Source organism: Colias philodice, chromosome 9 (genome assembly GCF_061535455.1).
Source record: "Colias philodice isolate Cphi_HAF_F1 chromosome 9, ilColPhil1 Martin Lab GWU primary, whole genome shotgun sequence".
Taxonomy (NCBI): Eukaryota; Metazoa; Arthropoda; class Insecta; order Lepidoptera; family Pieridae; genus Colias; species Colias philodice.
The window spans coordinates 12,186,537-12,202,331 of NC_143094.1; the positions used below are offsets into that span (position 1 = coordinate 12,186,537).

Genomic DNA, 15,795 nt, shown 5'->3' on the forward strand with positions numbered 1-15,795 from the left:
AACTACATTTTAATGAGTATGTTATAAATATATCATAAAAATGATTAAAAATTGTTTTTTAATATAAAAAAGCAATGCTCAAATGTAAACCAATGACGAAATAATAAAAATTATTTTGAATTTAGTCTCGAAATATATGTATGAATGCGTGTTATGGAAACTTGTCATTACACAATTGTAAATGTCAAATCTGAGTTATGTTTATGGAATTTTAATTTGCAGGTTATAAAAATAAATTGACGAATATTCAATACGTTTAATTCCTTTTAATTTGTGAACTAAATATTTCAATATGTTCAGGAACTTTTTACTACCAGTCACTCGTGCAAGGTTTCAGGTTTGGATTTTTACCTTTTACTATTTGAATAAAATCCAATTTATAAAAATTTTGACCAATTAATTGATATTTAAACCGTAACTTTCAGGTAATTTGTGTTAGAAATAAACAGAAGAAAGTGCCTAAAGTTGATAAAAAATTGCAAGCTGCAGCAGAATCCTTGGCTTCAAGAGGGTAACAATACTCATACCTATTTTTTCTTTAATTTCGTTCAAAACGTTTGTAATTTTTGCTTAAGAAAACATTAATTTACAATAATTTACACAATTGTTTCTTCTAGATTTCTACGGCCAAACAAGCCTTGGGATCCACCAACCAACATTCAGGAGACAGTACTTAAAATTTGTACTAGCAGTGGGCTTAAAGATGATTCTGAGTTTGAATCTTTGGAAGTAAAATTTAACGTACTAAAGGCATGCTATGAAGAGACTGGACATAGTGTACCAAATTCTTTGCTTCATACAATTGAAACAGTTGGTATGTATCCCTACTTCCCTACTTATAATAATATTTAATATAATACATATTATAAATGCAAAAGTAACTCTGTCTGTCTGTCTGTCTATCTATTACGCTTTCCTGCTAAAACCTCTCAACTGATTTTGATGAAATTTGGCACAGACAATTTTTAGACCCTGAGAAAGAACATATGCTACCTTTTATCAAAACACCACATGGGCGAAGCCGCGGGCGGAAGCTAGTATTGAATAAATGGGCTAATTTAGATACAGAAAACATAAATATATTAATCCATCAGTCCCCGGAATCACAGACACAATAGATAATCTATTGTGTCGCGCCCCGATCGGGGCGCTCGGTGGTCAATGGGTTAAGGAACATATACTTGTTCTATCTCAATTCTCTTTATTTTGCTTCTATTGTAAAATTTTATCATATTGAATCCTTCGAGTTATTTTACAAAAATAAACCTCTTTTAAATTTAGAAAGACTTATCCAGCATCTTATTAGATGATACTGAAATTAATTTAAATATCACTAAATAACTACTATATTATGTAGACATTTTCAACCAATTTCTTGTGCATCTTCCTTTGCTTTTAAATATTCTTTACTAGTTTACCGCCCGCGGCTTTGCCCGCTTTGTCTAAAACCTTAATCCATACTTACTAATATTATAAATGCGAAAGTAACTCTGTCTGTCTGTCTGTTACTCAATCACGCCTTAACTACTGAACCAATTTGCATGAAATTTGGTATAGATATCTTTTGATACCCGAGAATGGACATAGGATAGGTTTTATCCCGGAAATCCTACGGGAACGGGTTTTTCTTTGAAAACGCGGGCGAAGCCGCGGGCGGAAAGCTAGTAAATTATATATTAAAACCTTTCTCTTGAATCACTCTATCTATTAAAAAAACCAGTTTCAAAGATTTAAGCCTAAGAAGGAACATAGGGTCAGAGAAAGCAACTTTGTTTTATACTATGTAGTGATTATAATAGTACTTACTTTAAAGTTTACTTAAATCTGCTCTAATGATGATTTCAGATGACCTATTGGACTTCTATGAAACCCCTGTTGATGTGTGCACTCCATTTGATGCTCTTAAGAAAATGGAACTACCTAAAAATCTTCATGTGCAAGGAGACTATGTTCGATTCCACCCTGGTATGTTTAATTTTTTTATTATTATATATATTAATTACAACTTCATTTCTAATGTTATAGAAGCCCTCCTTATATTATAGGATAGCCTTCCTCGATAAATGGGCTATGTAACACCAAAATAATTTTTCAAATTGGACCAGTACTTCTTGTGATTAGTGCATTCAAACAAACAATCTCTTCAGCTTAATAATATTAGTATAGATTCATTAACCCATTGACCACCGAGCGGCCCGATCGGGCCGAGACACAATAGATTTTCTATTGTGTCTGTGATCCGAGGACTGACGGATTAATTGTTATTAATATATTTTAACTACATTACAATAAAAAGGTTACATTTAGTTCGTTCTCTCCTTTCTTTTTCCAATTAATAAAACAAGTATAGTATATGAATTTGTATGGAGTTGAAAATTTGTAACTCATATCAACAAAAAATTTACTTAAATAAACATTTACAGTAATGTATTTTTTTTCATTTTCAGACAAGGATACACTAATGAATGGTCAGTCAGCATTCCCTCAGAGCTCAACAATTGTTTCTGGATTGAAAACGCGCAAGAAGTATGAAGGCTACAATGCTAAGAGATCTTGGCCTTAAATTATGTTGTACTATACAATTTTATAAGATAGTGTTATAGAATAATTGTAATTAAAATGTTAGAGCTTTTTTGTTGTTTTCTTCTACCATATGCTCAATTATTTAATAAACTTATTTATATAATTAAAATCTTATCCAAATGTATTTAAGTATATAGAGAGCAATGTTATTAAAATTTATATTGGATCTTAAATTACGATTAGTATAAGTACATATTTTGTGAAAAAATATAAAAGAACCCTCTACCAGTATATATTTGGGTTATCTGTATTTCTCCTAAATCGAATACAATTCCGATCACTGATCAGCATTTTGCGAAGAGTAACAAATAATATAATATAGTTTGGTTTAAAGAAATTTATTTATCTCATAAACAAGTACAATTAAAAACAATATTATTGTCAATGAAGTCTATGATTTTTTATACATAGGTATGAGAAATAACAATTTTTGAATTTAGGTCTTATTAGTTCAAGCAGTAGTTAATAAAACGTATATAGGCGAACCCAAAAGGGTATATCCACGGGATATCAACATATTTTATTCCCCATGGGGTTTACATACAAATCGGACGAACGAAATACGGATCTTAATTATTATTTTTATTAAGCTTTTCTAGCTTCTATCGCGGGCTTTGAGCGCGGGGACCGAATCGAGAAATTCCGTAACGAAAAAAACCTCACGCTCCCCACTCCGACGGACACGGAGGTGTGGCTTGAAGTCATGCTATGCAATAGCTTATAGCACAATAGCTTTACCGCGGCAGTCCCCGAGTGCCACACGTCTTTTTTATGTATTACTAGATTTCCGCCCGCGGCTTCGCCCACGATTGCAAAGGAAAACCAGCATAGTTTCCGTTCCCGTGGGATTTCCGGGATAAAAACTATCCTATGTGTTAATCCAAGTTACCCTCTATATGTGTGCTAAATTTCATTGTAATCGGTTCAGTAGTTTTTACGTGAAAGAGTAACAAACATCCATACATCCATACATCCTTACAAACTTTCGCCTTTATAATATATATTAGATTAGATAAGCTTAGTTATTTTATTTGTAGACTGTACTTAATTTTATGCCCAGAGGCCAGAATAGTGAACGAATTTTGATAACACTTTGCAGTGATGTACGAGAACAACACATTAGATATAGAAATACTTGCTTGTAGGTTTTACCGTGTGATTTTAACCATGTAGTACAGGGCCCGTAGACAAAGTAACAATTAAAAAACGATAACGAAGTTAGAAAAGGAAAAATGTATGGGATTGACATTAGATAGACCACGTGATCTAACGCGGCGTATGTCAATCCCATACATTTTTGCCTTTTCTAACTTCGTTATCGTTTTTTAATTGTTACTTTGTCTAAGGCCCCAGTTATTTTAAGTTTTATCTGAAGACTGAAAGACCTATACCTTCTTTTTCTTATTGTATATTATTTTAAAATTACTGAACGGAAAACCATCTGTCATGAATGAAATACAAATAAATGACGTCTGTCAGCTGTCTATTGACGTTTCTCAATTTACATTTGAGCGAGCAAGAAGTTGTGATTTGTGAATTTGTTCCGAAAATATATTGAAAAATAAATGTATTTACTATCAGAAGAAATAAATCAATAATAGAAATGCCATAAAACATTACAATGAATCCTGTTCTTGTACTGTTCCTCACATTTATTCTTATTTACTCTTGTGTATCGTGGTGAGTTTTAGTTTCGGTTTGTTTGTTTTTTGCCCGATGTGAATTCTTTAAAACTTTTCGGTTAATTGCCCGTAAAATCAAGATTTAAGATAACTGTAAATAAATGCTACTAAATCTTTCTTATAAATAGGTACAGTACGGTGATGATTCATCTGTTTTTAATTTAATCAAAATTTCTGTTGTGTATTGTTTGTCTTGTATACTTTTCAATTAATTTTTTCTGTGTCAGCGGATGTTTGCTTTCCAATCCAGCGGATATTATCTGATGACAAGCAAAATACTTTGCTTAGTAACAGCTAATGGTACAAATTAAATTTGAAATCTTATTGGAATATAAAGATACATTCTTGAATGTTTATTTTGTTACTTATAAATTGTATTTTGTAAATATTAAAATGATTTTACCTTATTTTGATTTACTTTATAACCAAAAAAGTGAATAATAATTTACTTAAAAAAAGTACTTTCATGTCCCGTAAGAGGGGCTAACACCTTTTCCAACACAGCTATCATAAATAACCATAAATTTATTGTAAAATACATCCTACAGGTTATTGCCTACATTATTATCATGGCTGTTCAAAAGAAAATACCACATCAAACTGAAAATTGGGAGGATAGCTGTCCTGAAACTTATATTACGGGATGTGAGTCTATCGAAGGATGGCTATTCTATAGTAAGTAGTCAAAAACATATACTTTACTAGCTTCCGCCCACGACTTTGTACATGCATCCCCGTTTTTCCCCGTTCCCACAAGAATTTTGGGAAACACTTTCTTAGCGGATGCCTACGTCCTAACATCTACCTGCATGCCAAATTTCAGGCCGATACGTCCAGTGGTTTGGGCTGTGCGTTGATAGATCACTATATCAGTCACCTTTGAGTTTTATGTAATATATAAGATTACTGTGCGAAGTAGTAATACATTATTTTCGGCCACTTTGCTGTTTTTGCTCCTTGTTTTAGATTATTCATTTTATATGTTTTACATACAGCTGAAATTATTGATATTTCTTATATCTAAAGTTTTCTTGAAACCAATCCAAACATTATTTTATAGCAAATAGATGAAGTATCCTTTCGAAGCAGCTGCTTCAATTCAGAAATAAATAAGCTGGTGTCAGTTGTGATAAAGTCCCTCAAGGTGACAAACAATGCAGAAGAGAAGAGAAATGCTGTCGTTGAGACAATCCTTAAGCCGCTGCTGTCGAAACAGAACTCAAGTTCCAAAGAAGCAATGGTTGATGATAGCAGCAGCATCCAGGCTTTAGAGAAGGAACTATGTGGCTTGAAACAACATAAACTGCTGGATTTTAGGGATAAGAAACTGCCACCCAGTTTGATTATGTTTGCTCAGGTATTAGATTAATCCAATATTAATTATTTCTTCTTCAAATCTTTATTCAATTATATTTTTTTCAAATTGAAATAAGTTTATTTTGTAGTATTTTAAGAAATAACATTAAAGAGCATGTTTCTTTTGTGTAATTTTATTGCCATTTTATTCACATTTTTCATGCTAATTTTAATTATCTTATTTTACAGTTCATGGGAGTGCACATATTCAATGGGTCGATAACATTGCACAGTGGGACAGACAATGGCTGGTATGTCCATGCGAAAGCTTCAGAAGTCCATGCTGATGGTGCTGCGGGAGGCCCAGCGAGGGCTCTGGTGTTCTCTGCTAATGTGGTGGAGGCAGAGGCTAAGGTTATGGCCGGGGGGAATACTCTAGTGGATGCCGCGTGTAGTGTGCTGGTCGAGGGAACCGTTAAGGCTGATGGGCCTTTGAATGTTGAGGTGATTTATTTAATTCAGTTTATGAGTAATAACTAATAAGTAATTTGTATGTGTGATATTTGATTGTATTTATTTTATGAGTGTTATTCACCAAAATATGTAATTTTAATGTGAGTAGAAATCCAATTACAATTTGTTTAACTGTTTAATACAACCCAAACATGACAATAAGGATAGAAAAAAAAAGACGGGTTGATTTTGGAATGGTATCCGTCTTACGCTTTTTCGATCAGGTCACGTGTCCTGACGCGAGTTTAAGATTTTATACCCATTACAGAAAAAGTGCTCAACGCCGCTAAAGTTTTCACTTCAAAAATCAATTCAAACAATAAAAAGGATATTTAATTTTTGATAATTGCATTCAATTTTAAATTCGTCTTAATAAATAATGTTCATCTTTCAGAAAATCCACACAGTAGTAAGTAACCCATCAGTGGTGCTGCAAGATGATTTGTATATATTTTTACAAAAGAACAAAAGAAGGAAACCTGCAACAACACCAGTGTCTAGTGAAGATCACCTCGTCTCTCTGATACCCAGACTCTCTCCTGTTATACCAAAGGTAATTAAAATTGGTTTAGGTTGATACTTTTTTTAATCAAAAATTACATATTCTTACGTAAAGTATCAAGTTATGTCTGTTGAGTTATAGAGTACATGCAATATGCATTAAACATCTATTTTTTATTTACAAAAAATAGTTGACCAATTTTGTGCTCTTCTATTTCTAAAATGATTTTTTTTTCTATTCAACTCTTGACTAAGTAATACAGTATCAAAGCTTAATCAATATTTTTTTTAATTGATACAGATTTTCAGTTTGAAAATTGGACCAGCGTCAGTTGCATGTGTTGATAATATCACCAACACGCGGTTTGAAGTGTCGCTGCAGAGTTTACAAGTAAGGAATTTGAACAAAAATACAATTTATGAATATAACAATAAAAAAAAATGTTCTAATATGTTATAAATAGTTTTGGTATCTACAATGAAAAATGAATAGATTTGACATCCATGAAATAAAATGGTTTTGTCCCAATTATTTTATAAAAAAAAAAAAACCCACTTTCACTTTTTACCATCAAGAATGTTTGTTACACTTTTTTATTCTTGTGAGCACAAATTGAACTATTGCCAAGAAGCTGTGTTTCTAACTAATACACAATAGTAGGTTTAAAATTTAATTTTCTCTAGGTGAACTCGAGATTCAGTGCAGCATCAGTAGTAGTGAGTGCGATCGGTGCAGAAGTACTCAGTTTACCGCAAGTGTACGTTGCATACCAAATGGACTGCTTCCAAGTCACCGCGAGGGATGACACGCTGCTGTATCTGAATAAATTGAAATTGGACGCTAAGGTATGGGGGATAAGGTTGATTTTTGCTTGGGTGTGTGATGTGAATGGTAGTATTGCAAACTAGAAATGATGCTGGAGAGGAACATTTTTTTATTCACTCTTAATTAGTATCTAAAAAAAAATTATGCTATAACCCTTTTTTTCAGTTGGAAAAGGGTGTTTTAAACCTATACCTCATAATCAGCACGCTAAACGTGACATACGAACACAGAAACGTATTTATGTGGTATTCCACAATACTACAAAGGATCAAGAGCTCACGATCCATGCAAATCCCAGAACCTAAGCAGAAATGTAAGTATTATTTTTATGCTTTAAATTATAAAAATGAAGAAGTTGTCTTGAAATTTTATCATTTTGTAAACCAAATAAAATTGGTTTACGAATCGAAATGAACACGTAAGTACATTCACATTTTAAATTGATTATTCAAAGTAGATTTTCTCTTTTCTATCTGTTGCGTGACACGGAAAGAACATAGTCTTTTTTTAATTTTACTATTAAAAATAAATGTTTGCATTATTTTAGCTTGGGATGCGGAAGCGTGGTGGTCGCGCATGTCCCGCAGCTGTGCACTACAAGGTTGCGCAGAACTGCGCGCTGTGCTCATACGCACGAGTCGGGTGCGCGGGGCCCCGGGGTCCGGGACCCGCGGGGAGCCGGTCCTCACGGGGCCCGCGGGGGAGGGCTTCACGGTGGGTTGCAGCGGGCTGAAGGTCAAGTTCGATCAGCTGTTGGATACTACTGGTGAGTTGAGCGACTAAATAGGTAGATTTTTAAACATCATTTTCTTAAGGGGCGTTGATATCGAGATACCCTTATCTCTTGAATTTTGCCAAAAAGTTTCACTTCTGACACGTGTGCTCGTCACACAAGCTTTTTTTAAAGTGCTAAAACTAAGAAAATGATATAAATTTATAAGGAATAGAATTTTTTTTTGCTTCATAAATTTATATTTATAAAGCATTTGAATGCCATGAAACAAAAAATATCAAATTTAACAAAATGTTCATATGATACATACACTAGGAATATGCAAATTTTTATCGATTCATATTTCTTCACTTTCATATAACACCAGAAGAGACATACAAGTCAACTGGTCGCCAATGGAGTGCAGAACTGCTAATAGACGGCGGGTGGGCGGGCACGGGGCGGGGCCTGCGCGGCGCGGGGCGGAGCGAGGCGAGCGCGGGGCGGGGCGAGACGGGCGGGGTGTGGGGCGAGGTGGGCGGGGTGCGGGGCGAGGCGGGTGCAAGGCGCGCGCACACGTGGGGCGGGGCGCTGCTCGCGGTCGCTCTTGTTAAGTGGGGGGCGCATGCGCCGGCGCACTCTAAGGTAGGCTACACTGTATAATGTATAGGGCAAAGAGAGATAGAGAGATAGAGATAGTGTCTAATTTACAATTTTGTATAGCAATGAAATGAAAATAAATTGTATTTTTAAGTGGATATAAGAAGTAAATCATAATTGATGACCTTGACTTATTGACCTTTCGACAAGAGATTTCAATAGGCAGAATAACGTTTAAAATTTTAATTTAAAAAAGTGTGATAAATTGGATTTAAAACTTCTTGTAAAAACCTGATATTGTGTTAAAAATTCTAAGACAGAAGAGCATTGTATTACATACCTATGATTTTATTTTCAGATAGAGGCAATGATGGACTGCCTCCGTTTAGAATGGAGTCCGGCTCTTGCAGAGACAGTTTTATCTCTCGTCGATAATATCAACCAGTTTAAAGGCCCCGCTAAGAAAGTTCCTACTGTAGACACCACAGAGACCACTCACAATGTGTCTGTGAACGTGGCTCTGTCGCACATTAATCTGTTTCTTATAGTTAGTGATAATATTTGCCTCATGACCAGGATAGATGCTATTACGTTGGAGAAATCTAAAAGTAAATCAGGTGCTGTTATATCCGGGTTGAAAATAGTTGAAATTGTTCCATATCAAGGTAAGGACAGGTTTTAATAATTAAATATTTATTTCGTCATATGCTTTTATGCAGGATAAAAAAATATTTGGATTAAAGTGAAGTGAAATGAAATGAAAAAGTTTAAAACTCTTGTTACAGGAAATGTACCCTGTCATAGATCTGATGAAATACTCTCATCTTTTTTCTACGTGAAATTAGCTAGAATTGAGCGTATTCCGTCGAAAGAAAGAAATTCCGTTTTGTTAGACTTCCAATTCTTGGAAAATGTTGAATTTGAATGGAGTCCTAACTTGTATCTTAAGATATTGACATTTATAAGAGCATTTAGAGGCTTTACCCGAGATTTGAAAGAAAGAAGAGAAATAGATGGTACAGCATCTTCAAAGAAGAAAGAGATGGCGACAGATTGGCGAGTTTCCTTCAAGACTGAAACTAATTTGGGACTTGCACTGTCCAAAGAAAATAGTATGGTGTTTTCTACTGGTAAGTTATAATTCTTTTATTAACTGTTACGACTTCTTAATCATGAATTTTTATTTAAAGGCAAAAAAAATATGGTTGATCTAACTAGTTTTGCCTAAAACAGAACATTAACTTATACATATACAGCAAACATTTTAATATGATATTATATTATAGGTATTATTTTACAACTAAAGTTATAATTCACCATTTTAGATGACATGACAATAGCGTACGACCACGAGATAGGTCTGTCCATAGTTTGGAGTCAACTCAAGATGATATTGAATGGAGATGAGATCATCACAGTAGAGGGGTACTCTATGGAGCGTGTGTCGGATGATCCAGATATCAGGATTGAGAGGAAAGCTAATGAGGGATTCAAACTAATGTGGAATAAAGTTTGGTAAGTCAAATAGGTGCAAATTTTCTGTAAATAATTATTTTTTTGTATTTTGACGATTCCAAATCGCTTCTAAACCAAGTCTAGTTGAATAAATAAATGTTTGAGTTTAGCTTATGCATGTTGTCTCGAGATAAATTAGATTTTGTCAGTTTTTGGCTAAAATAACCGAAAAATTATCAGTGCATTTGAAAGTATATATTTCTTTTTACTTCTTTGCTGTGATAATTTATAAGAATTTATATTCCAGCTTCTTTCTTTAATTGATTTTTGTAACATATAGGTCAGTTAACATAGATTCGATCCGCGTGATCTTCCCGTACAAGCACCGCTTCGCGGAGGCGGTGCAGGGTGACTTTGTGTCGCTGTTCAAGTGGATCAAACACGTTCACGGAATTAAGAAGAAGCCCTTCACCCAGGATAGCCCTCTGCCTAGCGATCTGCACATAAAGGTCAATTTATATCTGTAGCTGAATTTTTTTGGTAGTGAAAATTTTTGTTAATGTCCTGTTTTTCCTTTCAGATCGAAGAGATATTGATTGAAATGAGCGATGATCCGTTTGAAGTTAAACTGCGAGACAATTATGAGCTGCTGGAAGATGAGTACAAGGAGAGTCAGAAGCGGCGAACTATGCTGGATGCTAAGGTGAGTGAGGAAAATTATCACTTAATTTACCTGTTTTGAATCTTAATTTTTTGAGATTTTGTCGGTAGGAGTTTAGGATCTTTTCTTTCTTCTTTTTCTATGGTCCTTCTTTTTTATTTTAAAATATTTGAAAATTAGCTGGTGGTGAATGTTTGAATTGTGTGTCAGGTGCAAGAGCTGTGCAAGCCGCACCTGTTCCTGCCGGCGGGCAAGGTGGAGGAGCTGTACGCGGCGCTGCGGCAGAAGGACGCGCAGATCTACGTGCAGCGGTGCCGCGCCGCGCCGCCGCCGCGCAGCCGCCTCGTGGCGTGCTGCCTCGCGCGCCTCGCGCTGCTGGCGCTGGCCGACCCCGCGCTGCACGGCGCGAGCAACGCCGCGCGGCGTCTGCGAGACATCGACTGCGACAGGTGAGCCCCTGGACCAATGGATAACCCCCTTGCAGCTTGAACACGCGAACGTAGGCACGTGCGAACGTGACCAAATTCGTGAAATCCAAGACCACTCTGACACGTTTTGTGAACAAATATACGATCAAAACCGGTATTGTACGATTGAAACAAATTATGTGTAGATTTTTTTATGTTTAAATAATTAATAACAATGCCATTTTATAGGTATTTTTAGAAAATTGTAACTGCTAGTTTTCTCACAAATTAATTTTATTTCACAGTCCGTGGCCAGAAGAAGGCATAGAATTCACAACACTGTGGTGCCGCATGATAAACGTCTCAGTGGCGTCGTGGCAACTGCGCCTGCGCGATTTTCCGCAACCGCTACTGAGCATGAGCGAGATGAGGCTATGGGGTACCATGCTCGCTGCAGAAGAACAGGCACCACCCAGAGGTATGGATAAGATACAAAAAATGTTTTTTACAGACATAGGTATCGCGTAGAAAATATTTTGTTTTTTTTTGTATTATAGCGTACCAAGTTGATTTTCTTATTCTTCCTTATTGGTTGTAGCGTGATATATGGAACTAAACAAACTGTTTTTTCAATTCCTACCCGCAATTCCTGCAATTAACGTCTTCAAACAAATTCAGCGCTCTAATATTAGTATAAATATATTGATCTCTATTTTTTTGGAATACAACTTCTTAATTTCTACATTTAAAACTCATATCTCCTTTCCAGCGGTCCGCACAGTGGTCATCGACCAGGGTGAGCCATGGGGCAAGTTCGAACTGGAACGTAGCATGATGCCGCTCAAATGGTACTACGATCTGTGCTGCGAGATGACGGAGTACAGCTACGCGTTCGGACCCTGCTGGGAGCCGGTCATCGCGCATTGTAATTTGGGTGAGTCGGCGTTGAGTGAAATAATTCTAGTTACTTAGTTGATACGCGGCCTGTTTGGTATTTTTTTCAAGAATTTGTTGTGGTAAATTTTGTTATTTAGGGTTCATTTTATGCTTGTTTAAAATGATTCTGAAATGTTTTTTTGAATACAGGATAAGTAAATTTTCTCAGGTTGTGATAAAGGAAAATTCAGAATGTCGTAATTAGTAAGTTATCCCTTCCCGTCCTTTTAATAAGGGCCTTATAAGATTTTATGCACTTTATTTGCAACTACAATTAAAATTATTTCCAGTTGTTCAATTATAGTATTAATTTTTATAAAAATGCTCCATAAATCTTTGCAGCGTTTGACCAAGTATCGCGCCCGTCACTCGACCCGTCAGCTCCTTTGACTTGGTGGGACAAAGTTCGATTACTGTTCCATGGCCGACTCACGCTTAACTGCGCTAAATTCACGTGCCTGCTGCACGTTTCACTGGACCCCTACAATACGACTGAGGAGATGGAGGTGACGTGGACCGATTTAGTGTTGGACTGGACTAATGGTAAGGTGTAAACTTATTTATTTTTTTTGTGAAAGACGCGTGTTCGAATGCCGCCTCGAGATCCATTTGTATGATTTAAAAATTCAGAATCTATTGAATTATTTGTAGCTATTCAATGCTATAAAGACTAAAATTCAAATTTATTTTTGATGTTTTTTTTAATATGATTACTTCAAGATCAAAGATTTCTATGATGTTAATTCTATTTATATTATTGAATTGAACAATAAACGTGGCAACGTCCACTGCCCGATATTATTGTTACCTGTTACCGCAGCAGTCACATCTATTCCTATCGCAATTGCACTCATTTTTTTACGAACTAAATGTTATTTATTGCAGGCAAACTCGGCTTCCTCGGCGAGCTGAAAGTGTTCGTCCGCACGGCCAGCAAGTACGACGACTGCCGCGTGCTGCGCGTGCCCGCGCTGCGGCTCAGCATCAAGCTGGGCTGGCAAGCTGTGGCCGACCCGCGCGACCACCACGCGGTCGCGCCCTGTGCGCCCACACGACTGCCCGAGTACTCGAGTAACCAGGTTACGACACGATACAGGACACTATACGACACGATATAAAATGACACAACATGACACTCAACACAACATAACACCACTTAAAAATACACAATAGAGCACAACATAACATAAGATGATATGGCACCAAACAACACGACATAACGCAACACGACACAATACATATATTATGTACTAGATTTCCGCCCGCGGCTTCGCCCGCGTTTTCAAAGGAAAACCCGCATAGTTCCCGTTCCCGTGGGATTTCCGGGATAAAACCTATCCTATGTGTTAATCCAAGTTACCCTCTATATGTGTGCTAAATTTCATTGTAATCGGTTCAGTAGTTTTTACGTGAAAGAGTAACAAACATCCATACATCCATACATCCATACATCCATACATCCTTACAAACTTTCGCCTTTATAATAGTATTAAGATTGAATATTACAAATTTAAATACAATATTTTATAAAATGAAAAAAAAAAACAAAAGTATGTTATTTGTTGTAGGAGCACGATTCGTACAGAGCGTTTCGCTCGCAAGGTGTCGATCTGCATTTGAGTATGGATACCAAACCTATTGAAGGAGATGGCCCTGTTTTACTTTTATATGGCAGTACTCTCAGGTATAATGATTTTTTTTATTTTTTAAAATCGTTTCTTGTGTGCAGTCTCTCTAGGAGGAGTCACATTAAAATTATTCCATGTTTATTAATTCGATTATCTATATTATATCTCTGTCTTTTATTTAAGTTTAAGAGAATGAAGGTAGTTGAACATTTACATTTCTTTATTCTAGATGGTTTGAAAGTTTGAAACTAATATTATCGGGCACAACGCGGCCCACACGACGCGGGCGCGTGTTCAACAACTTAAAACCGCGAAAGCCTCAACTGTCAAGGCATTATAGAAATGTTGCCGTCTCCCTTACATTGCACAACCTGCAGGTAATTTACGTCGAATTTTATCTTATTTGTAGTTTGAATTTGAAGTTAATAACACATGCGTCCGTTGGAACGGTGCTCTTTTATTAAAAAAAAATCACGAATTTTCAGGATATTTTTTTTGTTTCATAGGATGAAATCAGTTAAAGTATCTCTGCTTATAAGTTCCTTATCGCGCGTTGTGAAAGGGGGCTAGACGGAAAAAATTCTTACATAAAAGTTGTCACGACACTTTTTGCTAGAGTTGTGCGGCGTGCGGCGTGCGCGTGGGAACTGTCTGTCTCTCTCAAACTTATCACTTCGTTCCATCCGGATGTCCCTTGACATCGCTCAAGTTTTTTTTAAATGTGTTAATTAATGTAAACAATATAATTTTCAGGTGTTCTACTGGTCGTCCTCGTCCATGCAGCGTGGTATAGAGATGCTGGGCGTGCGTGTGACATGCGGCTCCCGTCACCGCCTGTCCCTTGTGCCCGGGTCTGACGCGTTGATTCGCCGTGCACGGGCAGTGTGGGCGACGCTGTATATGAATTGCGACCTTAATGATGTGGAGATATGGCTCAAAACGCCCGCGCAACAGCCGCATGAGGAGAAAGATGGGGAGGAGGTAGTTATTGCTACATTATGTTTTTTAAACATTGTTATCCCGTCTACTTGTTTTATGATATTTATAATTGCGAAATTGTACATTGTACAGATAATTCTGAAGTTATATAACTTGCCATAATATTTATGTTATTTTCTATATTAAATCTTGAAGTATTCTTTACGGTACATTTACCGCTTAAGGAAACAATTACTTAATATACCTACGGTATAAGTCTTAGGTCTACATCTCACTACAAAAAAAAATTCTGCCCTCAAAGCTTACGATACGCAACGTATTATAAAAATATGATAACGTATAAACAACATTATCCGCAGAATCCATCCCTCCTCTGTCCCCCCGCAATGGAGAAGTGCTACTGTCTATCCGTACGTCGCGTGTCCTACGGGCGGGAAGCCAGCGGGGCGGGGGTTGCGGGGGTGACGGGGGGCTCGGGCCCGGCAGCCAGCCCTGCGCCCGCGCACCGTCTAGCTGTGCACGACCTGAGGGGGGCTTGGACCAAGTTGAACAGGGATCTGGCGTTTGCGCTCATCGATACGTATATTAAGACGCAGGTTAGTTATATGCGACATTTTTTTTGTGTTGTGTTAATTTTTCAAAATAATATGTATCGGATAAATCATGTTACCGAGTGGCTGGTGAATGTTAAAATGGAAGAGACTACTGAACACTCGATTCTTGTTATAATTGTGAAAACAAAAATACGTCTATCTAAATTTACTCAATATGCAAAACATCATAAAATCAAAACAATTTTAATTGTGTTACAGCAACTAAAGAAGAATTTATCAACAAAAGCTCTAAAGGAAGAAGAGAAGCCGGCGACGTCTCCCAAACAACAGCGTGACACAGATGTAGTGTCACCGCCACCCGCGTCTTCACAAGTAATAACAACATTAAAAACACTTCCAGTTTATCGTAGAAAGTATAAAAAAATATCCAGCGTTCTTGCATTTCAGTGATAAATTTTAAAATTTTGCCCAAAGTTATCACGATTTTCCCTTCATTTGATTT

General features: G+C 36.5%; 2 protein-coding genes across 2 annotated transcripts in view; both read left to right on the forward strand.

Annotated features, from left to right (window-relative positions):
* Window positions 1-179: 179 nt before the first annotated feature.
* mRpL50 (mitochondrial ribosomal protein L50) lies at window positions 180-2,632 on the forward strand. Its single transcript, XM_089699530.1, has 5 exons — window positions 180-337; window positions 426-511; window positions 618-814; window positions 1,846-1,965; window positions 2,448-2,632. Exons 1-5 carry the CDS (start codon window positions 293-295, stop codon window positions 2,561-2,563), a joined length of 564 nt encoding a protein of 187 aa, XP_089555656.1. The 5' UTR covers window positions 180-292; the 3' UTR covers window positions 2,564-2,632.
* A 1,466-nt stretch (window positions 2,633-4,098) lies between these two features.
* Window positions 4,099-15,795, forward strand: part of hob (bridge-like lipid transfer protein family member hobbit) — a 29,310-nt gene continuing 17,613 nt past the window's right edge. Inside the window, exons 1-26 of the mRNA XM_089699531.1 lie at window positions 4,099-4,263; window positions 4,814-4,940; window positions 5,326-5,622; window positions 5,811-6,065; window positions 6,469-6,627; window positions 6,877-6,966; window positions 7,260-7,421; window positions 7,567-7,714; window positions 7,949-8,167; window positions 8,502-8,595; window positions 8,680-8,758; window positions 9,072-9,378; window positions 9,499-9,843; window positions 10,039-10,228; window positions 10,509-10,677; window positions 10,749-10,871; window positions 11,040-11,278; window positions 11,542-11,714; window positions 12,006-12,170; window positions 12,515-12,715; window positions 13,058-13,251; window positions 13,741-13,856; window positions 14,030-14,177; window positions 14,554-14,781; window positions 15,099-15,335; window positions 15,552-15,665. Of these exons, the coding sequence (XP_089555657.1) occupies window positions 4,205-4,263; window positions 4,814-4,940; window positions 5,326-5,622; window positions 5,811-6,065; window positions 6,469-6,627; window positions 6,877-6,966; window positions 7,260-7,421; window positions 7,567-7,714; window positions 7,949-8,167; window positions 8,502-8,595; window positions 8,680-8,758; window positions 9,072-9,378; window positions 9,499-9,843; window positions 10,039-10,228; window positions 10,509-10,677; window positions 10,749-10,871; window positions 11,040-11,278; window positions 11,542-11,714; window positions 12,006-12,170; window positions 12,515-12,715; window positions 13,058-13,251; window positions 13,741-13,856; window positions 14,030-14,177; window positions 14,554-14,781; window positions 15,099-15,335; window positions 15,552-15,665 (4,638 nt within the window). The 5' untranslated portion in view covers window positions 4,099-4,204. The remainder of the gene's footprint in view (window positions 4,264-4,813; window positions 4,941-5,325; window positions 5,623-5,810; window positions 6,066-6,468; window positions 6,628-6,876; window positions 6,967-7,259; window positions 7,422-7,566; window positions 7,715-7,948; window positions 8,168-8,501; window positions 8,596-8,679; window positions 8,759-9,071; window positions 9,379-9,498; window positions 9,844-10,038; window positions 10,229-10,508; window positions 10,678-10,748; window positions 10,872-11,039; window positions 11,279-11,541; window positions 11,715-12,005; window positions 12,171-12,514; window positions 12,716-13,057; window positions 13,252-13,740; window positions 13,857-14,029; window positions 14,178-14,553; window positions 14,782-15,098; window positions 15,336-15,551; window positions 15,666-15,795) is intronic.

Bases quoted from the DNA above. Each gene is read 5' to 3' on its own strand.
- mRpL50 (XM_089699530.1), top strand. From the start codon at position 293: ATGTTCAGGAACTTTTTACTACCAGTCACTCGTGCAAGGTTTCAG. The intron at 338-425 runs GTTTGGATTTTT...CGTAACTTTCAG, and splicing joins TCACTCGTGCAAGGTTTCAG to GTAATTTGTGTTAGAAATAA. The intron at 815-1,845 runs GTATGTATCCCT...TGATGATTTCAG, and splicing joins TCATACAATTGAAACAGTTG to ATGACCTATTGGACTTCTAT.